This window comes from Mastigoproctus giganteus, chromosome 9 (assembly GCF_048544385.1).
Source record: "Mastigoproctus giganteus isolate SK-2022 chromosome 9, ASM4854438v1, whole genome shotgun sequence".
Taxonomy (NCBI): domain Eukaryota; kingdom Metazoa; phylum Arthropoda; class Arachnida; order Uropygi; family Thelyphonidae; genus Mastigoproctus; species Mastigoproctus giganteus.
Window position 1 is genome coordinate 127,223,971 of NC_143583.1, and position 15,270 is coordinate 127,239,240.

The 15,270-nt window shown below is 34.7% G+C and overlaps 1 protein-coding gene across 1 annotated transcript in view; it reads left to right on the forward strand.

Annotated features, from left to right (window-relative positions):
• LOC150080711 (uncharacterized) overlaps nucleotides 1-4,299 on the forward strand; it is a 65,363-nt gene extending 61,064 nt beyond the window's left edge. The window contains exon 6 of the mRNA XM_090381585.1: nucleotides 4,043-4,299. Coding sequence (XP_090237711.1) covers nucleotides 4,043-4,227 — 185 coding nt within the window. The 3' untranslated portion in view covers nucleotides 4,228-4,299. The remainder of the gene's footprint in view (nucleotides 1-4,042) is intronic.
• The last annotated feature ends 10,971 nt before the right edge of the window (nucleotides 4,300-15,270 follow it).

The window sequence follows — 15,270 nt, forward strand, 5'->3', positions numbered from 1 at the left end:
TGTTGGTGGTTGGTAATTTTACGAGTGGTCGATGACTTTGATGTCACAGAGCGGATTAAGATTGTGCTGAGATGACCAGTAATGCTCTGTGACCACCGAATGCTCCGAATCAGCAGACCAGATTGCCCTCCCATGTTCTGAGATCCAGTCTCAGTCTTCTGCTAGATTCTCCAATGTAACAACCACTGCAGTCAAGGCAGGAAATGTGATACATCAAGTCACTCCATAACTGGGAAGGAATTGGCGTTTTTACTCTCAAGAGGAGAATCACAGTTTTCTGCCAGTAAACATTTTACCCGGCGGGCGTGTAGGATTTTAGAGAGGCATTGTGATATGTCAGGGTAATAGGGGATAAAGGCAGTTGAGATTGTGTTATCATTATGGGAGGCCCTAGGGTGTGCTGCGAGCTCATAGGCCTGCAGATCACATTTGTCTAGGGTGGTGCAGGTGGGGTAGCCACATTTGGACAGATCTGTCTTTACTCTCATAACCTCATCATGTCTTTCGTCCGTGGAACTAGAATGAGTCCAGGCATGGCAAAACGGGTGCGTGCAGTACTGAGAAGCTGGTTGTGGGCATGTGCCGATCTATAGTTGGTGAATTAGCCAGCACACATTGGTTTGTGGTGGACAGAGGTTCTTAAATATGTGCCCTAGCACCAAACTAGAACATCCAGAAAGGAGAGGGCATTGTCTGACTCCAGTTCGAGGGTGAACTGGATAAAGGGTTGAGTTTAGGTGTTGTAGAAGTCGGTCTTCCGAGCCCCAGGGGATGATTACAAACACATCATTGACATAATGACACCAGAAGATGATAGGATCCGGTAAGTTTAAGAATGCACATCCCTCCAGCTCTTCCATGGTAATATTTGCCATGACGGAGGCACCTGTGGCCATTCCATGGATCAGTCTAAACAGGGAGTCACCGAACATGTCCACACCACTGGGCAAACACAAGCTGAGAGCAGTGCAAATGTCTTCAGTGGATAGTGAGGTTCTAGGTTCTATTGGGCAGGGTGGGGCTGCTGTCCAATAGTTGTCTGGCACATGTGATGGCTTGTTGAACTGGGACCAAAGTGACAAAGACACAACATCAAACGAGGCCATGACCTGGTTTTCAGAGATGGTAAGGTTTGAAATCGGGCATAAGAACTCCCTCACTATTCAAGGCTGTAGGGTCGGTATTGCCTACAAGAGGTGATAGCAGTCCAGCGACAAACTGATAGTTCATACGTCAGGAAATTACAATAAGAGACAATTGGTCACAAGGAAATGTCCGGCTTATGTACTTTTGGCAGCCCATAGAGCTGGGGAAGTTGAAACCCAGTTGCGTGTAGTTTTAGAAATCTTAGATTTTACCAGCTGTAAACTAGGTTGTTGATACTGGCCTCCCACCGCTCCAAGACCTTGATGGAGGGTCATGCACCGGTTCATAAACAGCGGCATCTTGTAAGAGAGAAACGCTTTATCATGGTATTTGGACTGATTCAGGACCACGGTATGACTTCCCTTATTGGGCGGTAGAATGACAGTGGAGTTATCTCTCCTAAGTGAGTTGAGAGCGGAAATCTGACTGCGGCTGTGGTTAGAGCCAACGGGACAAACACGCAAGATTGATGTGGCCATGAAACTAATCTCGTTGGTGATTTCTTCAGGTAAACGTGTAAAGAAGCCTCTATTCCCATGGCACATTCTGTGATGGGAGGACTCAGGGGCACGAAGTGAGAGCGGTCGACCACTCCTTCTTTGTCCTGAATTTGAGTGTTTGTCGCTCAAATTCAGGACAAAGGAGCACATATTCATCCTGTTATCGTGGCGGTTATCCTCCAGTGTGATGAACATTGGCATGCACCCCATGTACGTGCTTTGCACTCACAGCTACAAATGTCTAGCTCCAACTAGTAATTGTTGCTTACACTTGTGCCATGCTTTACCTCACATGGCCACTACTGGGCATTCTTTGTTTTCATACTAACGTATTTCAGCTGATGAAGAGCCACATTGACTTGAAAGCTTTTGTTTTAATGTTATTTGTTTTTGCTTTAGTTTACCTTATTAAAGGATTCTACCTACAGCATATTTGTTTTCCATTTCTCCAAGGTAAACAGTAATTTTACTTTTATAGTGAATACCGGAGTCCTTTTTAACCTAAAACTTTTGAGTTGTTCTATCAATGGCTGTGAATTGATTTTAAAAAAAACTAGTTTTGTTTTTTGTAATGAATTTATGAAGTTTTCCTGATCTTTTTGCGATGCCCTTTACTTTAATACCATCTCTTTGTAGTTTAATTATATGTAATGTGAACGTCCTCACTGATGTATTTTAAAAAAAAATACATAAATTTCTGAATATAGCATTTTATTTCAAGTGAAGGTTAGAACTCTCCAAAAAAACAAAAATAACAAGTACTGTACTACTTTTACCTTATACTCCTATCCAGAGTGCATACAGTAATCCCCTCAACGTTCGCAATTGATATATTCCTGTAAATTTCTGTAAATATAAATTTAAGACAAAAGTTTTAGGAAAAAATGGGAATCAGGTAGACTTAGCATAAATTAAGCAAATATACGTGATCAGTAAAGTTTCTCCAGTTGATCCACTTTGTCAGCCAGAGTTTTAAACATGTCCAAAATCTCTACTAGTGATCCTTAAGTGACAGCATGACAACTGACGGTTTTGAATCACATCATTCTCTTCTTCCTTGCTGCTTTCATTACACTTTCTTTGAGATTATTGAAAGCTTCCCCTCCCAAATCATGTGCCAGACTCATAATACTACACAACCTCTGTCAGTGACATGCCTTTCACTGCATCAAGCAACGGCTTCCTCTAGCATGTATTCCAATTCACTCGTTTGATTTCATCTCGAGATTTCTTTATTTGTTGTGCAGTCAAATGTATTTTTTCCCATAATCACTGAATGGAAGAGTATTTTCACCATCTGATAGAGAAAATTTTTGTAAATTTGCAGGGATATAGTACAGTTAAATGTTACAAGATGCTGATCATCTATTGGATCAGGGTCTTATTTACACCACTGCAGCATTTATTACTGCACTGCAGCAGTAATTAAAACAGTAAATTTTAAATAGGTATACTCTACAAAGATAACTCGCAAATATTAAATTTGTGAATATCAAAGGTTTGTCCTACATAAATGTGCATTTTTCATATATGGGCTCTGGGGAGTATGTACATATATTTACTTTCTTTGAGATTATCTTCACCTCCCACATCATGTGCTAGACTTGTACTCTGTAGCACCTCTGCTAGAATTCCTGGCATGAAATTATGCTTTCTGATATCAAGTTATCAGAAAGTGTAATTCCCATAGATTCCCCCCCCCCATAGATTCATTCAGTTAAATAAGGATTCAGAGAGACTGAATTTCTGTGAAATTGCACCTCAAGTTATGACAAACTTTGATTAAACCTTTCTGATGGTGTATAGTTCTTTCTCTCATGATGACACTTATTATTCTGGTAGTCACTGCTTTTCTAAATAATGAAACCATGAAGCGTTTAAAACTAGAATAGTTACTTCCTTACACAATTTAGACTAGCATCAAAGCCATCTTCACTGGTGAAATAACAATGTCAACTTATGAATAGCAGAACGAATGGAGAACATGTGGAGTTTTACTTTTCAAAGCAGCAGTGACAAAACCACCAAGTTGTATACTTTATTTACACTTGATACATACTTTATACTTAATGCATGATTTTATGGTAAAAATACCACAGCTTGAACTCTCTTAAGTCTGTTATGCATTAGATAGCTTCTTAATTGGTTAAAATAACTATTAAATGCATCCACTTTTTTTTACATTTCAAATATCATGCATGTTACTCGAGATTTTCTTATGCAGGAAATACTAATGTATATTTTCAAAAATCCAACTTCTTAGATTTTGTTGATTTAATTTAGTTCAGTGTGCATATATGGATTTGATTTTTTTATTTATTTTTCATAATTTTTGAAAGTGGGGTACACAATTATTAATTCTCCTTTTTCTTTTTATTCCTTTCTTTATATTACAGGATGTGTGTGGATCTATCGGATTTATGAACCAGAGTATGAAGACAAAGAGAGTGATTCATACTGTAATAAAACTCTTTATCTCTTTTCCTTTTGGCTTGTAACAACTACTTTCATTATTGTAGGTCTTTTTACTAGTTGCCTTTGCTGTTTTACTGTTTCCTCTATAATAACACACCCTGAGTGACCTTTATTTATATGTTGGACTTATAACTAAGACAGGAATCGTTGGTGCTTTTGCAAAGAATTGATTTTTGTTGAAACAGCATTCATTAAGTTTTACAGATGTGTTTCTTATTCTCATATTTTCTCTGTACATTGATTTTATGAAATAGTATACAAGATGGCAAAAAAATAATGGAATTGTAAGAAGTAAAAAAACATTAATGTCAGTTTATTACAGCTTATTGTAGATGTAATGCTGGGCGATAGATTTCAACCTAGTTTTTTAATAACAGCACCTTAAAATTGACATTAATGATAGAAAAAAGATTACATTAGTTATAGACTTTAGGTAGTTGGGAGGTGACCAGGTAAGATGTCAAATTATAATGAGAACTTAAAACGTAAGAAATTTCTCAGAAAATCAAGATTTTTATGTATTTTATTTTCCAGTTTAATTTATACATTTTAATTTTAATTTTTTAATTTCCTCTTTAATTTATGCATTTTATTTTATCCCTTAATTAAAGTTAATTTGATCCTTCTTGAGAAATGCCAGAGCGAACATAATATAGAGACATAATGCTTTACCTGATCATTCTGAGCAGCTTAAAGTAAGTTCATGACTAATGTAAGCAGATGCATTGGGACTCTACCAGACTCCATGCTTTTGCATATCCTATGCAAAAATAGAACATCCAGCCATGCTACAACCCTCAATTTCAAAAAAAAGAAGTGAAATTTCATATACATTGGGTGTTGTTAGCAAAAAATATTGTTATTTAGGTGCTTGAAATAACCACAGAAATAACCACTTTCGACACCTTTCACAGAAAGATTGACCTTTTATTTGATATCTTAAAATGTCCTACTAGGATGGAGTTGAGGCAGTCATTTGATTCAAGCCCTGCTGTTTGCCAAGTTTTGAAAGTGTTTAATTTTTCAATAGAAATTTCATGATCCTTTAATAAATAACTCAGCTAAGTAAAAGCAAGAAAAATTTGAAGATTTATAGCCAATGGCTAATTACCTTTCTAAAATATTTCTTTTAAATTTTCAATTAATAAAAGTTTATGGAGGCATCAACATCATTATAGCTTCTCTCTTTAATTTGCATTTGACAAGAAAAAAATATTCAAAGAAATATCTATTCACCTCTCCATTATTAAGCTTCTGAAGATTGAATTGAGAAAATTCAGCGAAATTGTGATTCTTTTTAAGTAATTGTACTCGTATGTCATTTTTAGAGTGATGGAATTATTTACCTTTGATAAGCTATCAAGTTTATGCCTTTTTTCTTAAGTATTGTTTACCAGAGGGAAAAAAATAAGCTTTTAAAGGTTGCGGTATGAAAGTCCATCTTGTACCAAAACTTCTTAGGTTGTATTTTTTTTTCCTGATTAGTCCTTATGAATATATATTTCATCTTTATAGTACAGCAGGCCCCCGTTATAATGCGGTTCGCTTTACGCTGATTCTCTATAACGCTGTTCTTATATTATAACCCATATCTGACTATAACGCTGTCACAGATCACTATAACGCTCTTTTACAGATTACATTTTTGACATATTTAACGAAATCGTTTCATTTGATGGAGTCGATAGTTTGAAAATGAATAGCCAAACAGCATTAAAACGTTTCCCACGCCGACTTGAGCAATTTTCCCACGCTCAGTGAAATTTTCTCTCACGATAATTTAAGTACAGTCACTTGTTACGTAGTTCCGAGATCAACATTTTAAAAAATGATCAAATATATTGCTTGTAATATTTGCGTTATATGCATTTATCCGAAGTCTAGTTAGTCATCACTCAGTACAGTATTAGACATCGTGCGTAACGGACAGTTTACTTGAACATTGTATCATAATTAATTCAACCAACGCAGTTATATTTTCGAAGAGCTAATAATGACCGACAGGAATGAAAATGCAACAACGTCTGGGCGCAGTACGAAGACTATAAGTGTAAGAAAAAGACTGAATTTGAAAATTAAATTAGACGTTTTGAAGCGAATCGATTCTGGTCAACGACAAGCGGATGTGTGCCATAATTTAGGACTCGCAAATTTAACTGTAAGAACAATTATGAAAAAATAAAGAATTAATTTTAGCAGCGGGAAAGATAGCTGTTCTACTGCAAGCAACTAGGACTAGACCGTCTATTAGGATTGAAATGAAAAGACTAATTTTTTTGAAGATAATATTCCAATGCAGAATTCAGTTAAGTTAAATATTAAAAAGAGAGAGAGAGAGAAAGAGATTAGCCAATACGATGATCTGAAGAAAACTCGCCTAAAAAAAAAATCTGGAACCATTTAAAACTGGTAGAATATATTTAAAATCCCGGGAGAAGCCGCTAGTGCAGATTAAGGAGCCGAAACTTTCAAAAAAGAACTTGTTAAAATTATTGAAGAGGGGTATTATGTGTTATACTTCTCAACAAGTTTTTAACATAGATGAAGCAGGACTTTTGTGGAAACGAATGCCTAAAAGAAGTTTCATATTGAAAGAACAAAAAACATGCCAAGTTTCAAAGCGGCGAAGGATCGGTTGACTTTATTGTTGGGTGGTAACGCTGCGGGCCATTTAAAATTAATACCCCTTTTAGTTTATTTGGAAGAGGGCCAAAGTTCAACTCAAAATCCACACATTTTTCATGATTAAATTAAATCAATTAAATTCATTATTTTAATTGGAATTTTGTTTACTTTTGAGACGCAAGTAGTTACCACATAATTATACGTATGTAATGCAGAATATTTTATATGTGCAAATATTTGAATATTAAATATTTTGACCGACATTTGTGCATCTTTTCATTACCGTTTATTATTGATTAGGAAATATCCTATGGCACCGACCACAGCTCACAAATACATATGTTACCTTATGGGAAAGCGGCGCTCGCTTAGTGCGGATTCACTTAGCGCTCTGTTTTTCCGGAACGAATGATCAGCATTAAGCAGGGATGACCTGTACATACAGTATTATTGACCAGCAGAAAAATATTGACAAATATTCATAGGAAATTTATTGTATGCATATTAAAATTTAATGTAAAAATCACCCCATCTGACTGTTACATTGAAGGTTTATCAACATGGTTTATATAAGCTTTTAAAATTTTAGGTGTAAAAAATACTCAGACTGCTTAGGTTATGAAAGGTTTTTAAATATATTTTTAAGAAAAGCCTACTGGCTTTATGAAAAATAATACTTTATTTTTATAGTACTTAGTAATGTGTACCAGAGGAGGGGGGGGAATTCAAAATGCAGTATTTTTACAGCCACATTATAAGCTTCTAAAGTTGCAGAGTGAAGAAAAAAAACTGTCTATACACCTATGTTACTAAATTGCTTTTTAAAATAAAGTAAATGGTATTGTTGACCAGGGATAAAAACAGTGCAGCAATATACCATCAGTATTCCAAAACAGGTATGTATCCTGTAGGTATTGGTTTACTGTTAGTATTAAGAAAGGCAAATAATGCATGGAAGTTCTCAGCCTTTAAAAAAAAAAATTTATATGATTGCTTAGATAATTTAATGAAAGATGCTTTTTATTAGAAACTAGATAGAAATCATCAACCAGCATAATTTATAATAAAACTAGGAAGAAGTTATTGTAGATGTAATATTTGCCTATTAACCTGTACTAATGTCCACACAAACTTGCATTCCCACCCACTAATTAATACACCATTGATTTAAAGCAGAAGTTCCATTTTTTTTTTTTTTTTTAACTTGAGTATTACTATTAAAACAATAATACTCCATATTTTATCTTTTCTGGTGTGTGTGTAATATGATAAATGCTACTTATTTTTTCCTCATATATCACTTCACAACAGTGTACATAACATCAGTTCAGTGTATACCATAAAGTTTTGAACTACAGGTCTAAAAGATCTCTTCATCAATGTTTTTATTCATTGGAGAGCTTATTTTTGGTAGCTCAGGTGTTTGACTCACTGTATTATATGTACATTAAATTGTAATTTTTGTTTTGTGTATGTTTGTGTACATATATCATTTTCAGCCAGTTAGCCATTTAATTTATTAAGGTGGTCTACCACATTAGTGTTAATATTAGTGCTGTTTGTTAATTTTTGTAAAAAAAAAAAAAAAGTTATTAAGTGCTACTAATAAGGATTCCTGCTACCAGTAAGGATATATGAGATTTATTATTATTCTTATTACTACTACTACTAAGGTCTGTTTATTACATCAAAATTGTTGACACTCCTGGGTGGCCATTGCTAGCAGGGTGCTTAAGGTTACATGGCTTATATATAGATTTACAGTTGCCATTTGCAGTTGTGGAAACAGTATAGTCAAATATTCAACAATTAATTCAGTATAGTTAAAATTAGTTGTGAGATCTTGAACTACTTATTTACAAAGATTTTAAATTACATTACTTATTTACAATATTTTAGAGAGTACATTACTTATTTACAATATTTTAGAGAGTACATTACTTATTTACAATATTTTAGAGTAGATAACTTATTTACAATATTTTAGACTAGTTACTTATTTAAAGTTGATATGCATCAGTTGAAATGTATTAATAAAAGTCACTATCTAGATAAAGCTGTTAATGGTTGAGTCCTTCCTCAGATGGGCTGATAGTTAATTCAAGACCATGCTGCTGTGATCTTTACAAATATTCAGTTTTATGTAACAGCACATATAATATGCCGTATATATATAAAAGTACATTATTTATAAAAGTACATGTATATTTTCCTAAAAACCTTGTTACAATACTGCTAATGATGATAATATTATTCTATTACAATTTCTGGTTTTTAAAATAATTAAATTTAACCTTTTATATATAACCCAAAGTACTCAAGAGCTGAAGCACAAATAACCTTGAATAATATTTATGTAAGATTATTTTGCACATCAAGATAATCTTACATGTATATTATGTATAAAATCTCTGAAGTTAATATTCTTAAAATAAAATTAATACCCGTGGAGGAAAAGTATTTAAGTTTTTGCAGTTTTCTTGATTGAATGCTATAAGCAGAACTTCGGTAGGAAGTCCCCCCCCCCCCCGGATCATAAGATGGTATCAAATAAATATTACAAGTGTTCATTGAAAATGTGCTAATAATGAGTGATTATACTGTACGATTATACTTAGATTTTACTATTTACATTTGGTTTTAACTGTTGAAATTCATTCATCAAAGAGATTCTGGTGATGCTAGTTCACTAGAGTCATCAGGGTCTCTGTAAGGAAATCACATGAAGAACTTGTTTGACAAGTTCTTCATGTGATTGAAGAACATGGTGGTATAGATGGTAAGATGCAGGGGATGATTAAAAATTCACATAACCCAAATATCAGTAACTAAAATTTATTAATTCTTTTATCAGATTATACAATCAAGTGATTATAATCACTATAATGATAATTTGCAATTATAAAAAAAATTATAACAAATATTGACAGTGTCTACCACCTCAAAGAAAAGAGAAGTCCAGTCACTTGGTAATGTGAAATGGCACACTGCATTCCAATTTTGTAAGGATGTAAGGGTGTTTCATACAAAAACATTAGGATTTTCATTACTTCATACCCTGCCTGTTTTGACTATTGACATAACACTCAAGTGGAACCAAGTTTCATTGTTTAAGTATACAAAAATGCCAGTCCTGTTTCAATCAGTAATAGTGCAAGAATAATGCATTATTTTTTCTTTATCAAGTTCTTTAAGTTCATTCATGCATTATATAAATACAGAAGGAATGGAGGTAACTTTTTAACAGTCCTTTACTTGAATAAGACATACCTATTTGTAGTGCAAGTTTTTTCAATGATTTTTGGGCAACAACAGTGATTCTTTGGGACTTTTTTTTTTTTTGCTTAGCAATAAAAGGTATCTGGTGGTTTTTTTTTTTTTTTTTTTTTTCTTTGTCATGAACACTAGCTGATTTGTGAAAGTGAGTTACAAATCAAGAAAATAATTATCAAGTAGTAATTTGTAAAATAGGACATTAAATCATGCAACTTTTGCATATGTGAAATATTCTTGAAAATGGCTTCTTACATCAGGTTTTTTTTTTTTTTTTATTTGCAAAAGCATTACAGTAGTATTGAACTGTTATTTATTTGCAAATTGGTTCTATAAAAACTTCAAAAGCATGTTTTGTTTTAAAATAAGTATGCCTTATAATTGTATTGTAAAAATTTTTAATAAAGTACAAATTTATAAATACAGTACAGCTGGTATAACTTATAAAATATAAACAAATAAATAATATTTATTATAGATTTGCCCAACACAGCTGGACTGGGTGGGAAAATCTATAATAAATATTTATTACAAGACCAGGAGCATTACATATAAGAGCCGACCGGGCTAGCCAAGTGGGTAAAGTACCTGCCTGGCAACCCAAAGGTCGCGGGTTCGATTCCTGCCTCGGGCTTGGATCAACATACTGCAAAAACCTTGGGAGGTGCAGTATGGCCACAGAAGCCGATGCGCCAACAACTACCAAATCAAAAAAAAAAAAAAAAAAAAATTGCATATAAGATTGCACATAGAATAAGCAATAATTAATAAAAGTTACACAATATGCAGATAGCTTTAAAGAACAAAAAATAAAATAATATACAAATAACAATTTCAATAGGGTCAGTTTACATCATTACAAGAAAAAACAGAGTCCCTCTTCTCCAGTGTATGGAATGCAGAATAGTAGTCAAGATGGATGGAGCAGAGATTCAGTTCAAGGACCTGAGGTGTGCCACAGCTCTGGTAGTTGTGAGCATTCTCGAAGTGCACAGTTTTCATCTGAAATGAAGTACATGAAGTTAGTGTTGATGGAGGAGAGGGGTGGCCAGTCAAGAAGTGAGTGATAATATGCTGTACCTGCAGCAGAATTATTGGGCACATCTGTCCAGAGAGAAATTGGTTGGAGAGCTTGAAGTGAATGTTGATGAGAACGAAGCTTTAGTTCTGTCCCAGAGATTAGAGGTGATTTGGCCTGAGAACATCTTGACAGCTTCTAAAGTTGATTATATCGGGTAGTGTGGGATGGCTAGCTAATCAGCTAATTCGAGTTGTGGAGAAAATCAATGTTTGTAGGCTTCCCACTTCAGAATCCAGAACTCTTATGTCAGAAATTGTGTTTCACTAAAAAGGTCTCTGCGGTCAGGAAATCTATCCATAATTGATGCCACCAACTCTGACCAATTATAGCTTTATAAACATAAGTAAATAAAATAAAATTACAAATAAATAAGTAAAATCAACTGTAAAATGTAGTATAATTTAAAATGCCATAAATCATATAAATTCATATCAAATCATATAAACTTTTAAAAATACTATTAAAAGCATTAAACCCATACTACTGTAAAACTGAAGCTTTCGGCAGCATCTGCTGCCTTCCTCAACATAAGTAGTGCTGCCTCACCAATTCATTATAAAGCACTAAGCCTTCCCAGGATGTACTATGGTACCTGCACGTACTCCATTTCTCATATATCAGCACCGGAAGTGGCATGGGGGCTGCACGACCTTAAAATGTTTATCCCTATTCAGAATAATGGTCTCAAACATTACATCAATCCTACAACCCTTATCCCTATTCAAGCTATGATCACCCAAGGAACAAATCCTTAGGCTTTCCAGCCACTTCCGGTTCCAGAAACTTTCTACCTCACCTGTAATTACAGCTCCTTCGGCTGTTATACTCTCGCAGTCGGCCTTGGCGGAACATGCCTGGGAAACCAGGCATGGTATAACAGCCGAAGGAGCTGTAATTACAGATAAGGTAGAGGGTTTCTGGAACTGGAAGTGGCTGGAGAGCCTAAGGATTTTGTTCTTTGGGTGATCATAGCTTGAATAAGGATAAGGGTTGTAGGATTAATGTAATGTTTGAGACCATTATCCTGGATAGGGATGAATGTTTTAAGGTTGTACAGCCCCATGCCACTTCCAATGCTGATATATGGTAAACAGAGTATGTGCAGGCACCATAGTACATCCTGGGTCTGCTGCTGAAAGCTTCAGTTTTACAGCAGTATGGGTTTAACACTTTTAATGTATAGTATTTTAAAGTTTCATAGTAGTGCAGGTTTAACGCTTTTAATAGTATTTTTAAAAGTTTATATGATTTGATATGAATTTATATGATTTATGGCATTTTAAATTATACTACATTTTACAGTTGATTTTCCTTATTTATTTGTATTTGTAATTTTATTTTATTTACTTATGTTTATAAAGTTATATTTGGTCAGAGTTGATGGCATCAATTATGGAGAAATTGTTTTTGAAGAGTAGTGGTCGCATATAGGATTGCTAGATCTATAATAGATGTAATGTATTTGGATGCGATCTTTGGGTCTTGATTATGCATGTGGTATTGGCATTCCAATATAGAGCACTTAAGCTTGAGGTGGCTCTCTGTGGGTGTTTAAATCTTAATTTTTGGTCAAAGATAATTCCAAGGCTTTAACAGGTTGTGATGCTTGGTATCATTATTCTAGAGAGGGTAGATTACACAACAATTAGGGGAGAAGAGAGAGAGAGAGAGAGAGAGAGAGAGAATGCACCATGGATGCAGATTTAGCTGGGTTCAGGTTTAGTGCAAAGAACTGCCAGGGTGTAAGGCTTTTAATTTATAGAAGCAGATTAATGAGGGTTAGAAACTTAATATCACTGCATAAATTACAATGTCCTCTTAACATATGAAAGGTATGAGGGCAGCAGTGAATAATCCGAGGAAAATAATTGAGTCACTGGTTAAAGAAGTGATGCAGGATCACCTAGACAAGGCTGTAGTAATAGTTCAGACACAGCATGGGTTTGTTAAGGTGAAGTCCTGTCTGACCAATTTGATTGAATACTACGATGTGGTCACAAAGGAACTAGATGCAAAAAATAATTTTGATATCATATACTTGGATTTGAGGAAAGCTTTTGATACCGTTGCACATGGAAGACTGCTGTACAAATTGGAGCGGATGGCATTAAGGGGAAGTTGCTGCAATAGATAAAGGGATGGTTGAGTGGGAGATGGCAGAGAATGGTAATCAGTGGACACTGCTCTACATGGACTAATGTTATTAGTGGAGTACCACCCCAGTGTTCGGTGCTAGGCCCATTGTTGTTTTGTGTATTTATTAATGATATTGATGAAGGTATATCAGGCTTAATGTCCAAGTTTACAGATGATACAAAGGTTAGCAGGGTTGTTAATGATAGTAAAGACAGTATGCTACTGCAACAGGATCTAGAAAAGTTAGGTAGATGGGCTGAGAAGTGGCAACTGAAGTTTAATGTTGACAAATGCAAAGTACTGCATATGGGTAGCAGTAACCAAGAGAAATGTTCATGGAGTTTTGTCAATGACATATAGGAATTTTGCTAGCAGAGACAAGGAGGTGATTATACCTTTGTATAAGGCAGTGGTCAAGCCGCCTTGAATACTGCATACAGGTCTGGAGACCTCATTTTAGGAAGGATGTAGAGTTACTAGAACCAGTACAGAGAAGGACAACAAAATTAGTGAGAGGAACAAAGGGGGTTCTCTTACCAGGGGAGGCTTAAATTCTGTCAGTTGAAACATCTGGAGACTAGACACCTGTGAGGTGATCTGATTAAGGTGTACAAGCCCTTAAATGGTTTGAGCAGGCTCAATGCTGATGGGATACTTTCACTTGCTTGATATTAAGAACCTGAGGGGGCATAGATTCAAATTGAGGAAAAACAGTTGTAGAATAGATGTCCAAAATTTGCTTTTAGCCAACGGATAATTGATTTCTGAAAGACTTCCATCTGTTGTTGTGGAAATTGATAGCTTAAATAAATTTAAGGCTGAACTAGATAGACAACCATTTGGAGTGACCAGATGGGTGAAATGGGAAGGGTTTTCCCCCCCCCCCCTTCTGATACTCTATAAGCTTGCTTTCTTGCATCATATGCCTCAACTAATGCTAATGCACCAGGTAGTTTGCCACCTTGGGATTGTTGTGCAGCAGATAAATGTTTCTGTGTGATGTCACCATCGATTTTGATGAAGGATTTTAGAAGAGTCAAGAAAGCAAGGAGAGCTGCTCAGGCTGTCAAATGGCACCTCAGTATCAACATAAGTGACTATGAGTTCAACAATGTCTTCAAAAGCATTAAAAATAGATATTTCATCTGCAAGGTTTGAAGTGGTAGGTCTGTTAGACAGCAGAACTGGGGTTGCTTTCATACTTGGCCAAAAACTGATCAGGTAAAATTAAGATAATTATTATTTCCATGAGATTTAGTAAAGTTGATTCACTTGCATTCTCCAAAAATGCTTCAGGAGGGTTGGAGACTGTTTTATGGAGTGACATCATATGATAGTGAGTCAGGATGGAATTATATATATGAAATTAATGGGTCTATAAATATATGTGATTAGGTACACTTATAATAAAGTGTGGGATATGATTATATAATTCCAAAGTGTGTGATATATAATTCCAGCAGGTGCCCACCAGGAGTTGCTGCATTGAGTAGTTGTTGTTGTTGTTGTCTAGAGATATTGATAGTAGAGAAAGCCTGCAGGAGGGGAATAGATAGGGTTGAGGTCAGATCTGTTATGAAACCTTGCAATATATTTAATCTAGTCTTCTTGGTATAGGTGTGATGGATGGAAAAGTTTACCTTTTGTTAGAGTATCATCAGTATATGCTTTTATGGCCTGATTTCTTTTTTGAAAGTGTAGTTTTTCTTTGCACATTAACATAAAAATTCAGAAAAAAATATTAGATGTTAAAAACATTAGATATTAAATATTCAGAAAAATATTTGGTATTAACAAATAAATATTACGAGTGTTCATTGAAAACGTGCTAATAATTAGTGATTATACTGTATTATTTTCTTAACTCGATTGTTTACAATAAGGTTTTGGCTGTTGAAATTCACTCATTAAACAGATCCTGATGATGCTAGTCCAGCATCACCACAACCAAAAATGTGTTCAGATTTTACTTAGTTCAATTGATAAATAAATAAAAATAACCACCAGTTTATTAGGTATCTTTGCTTACTACAG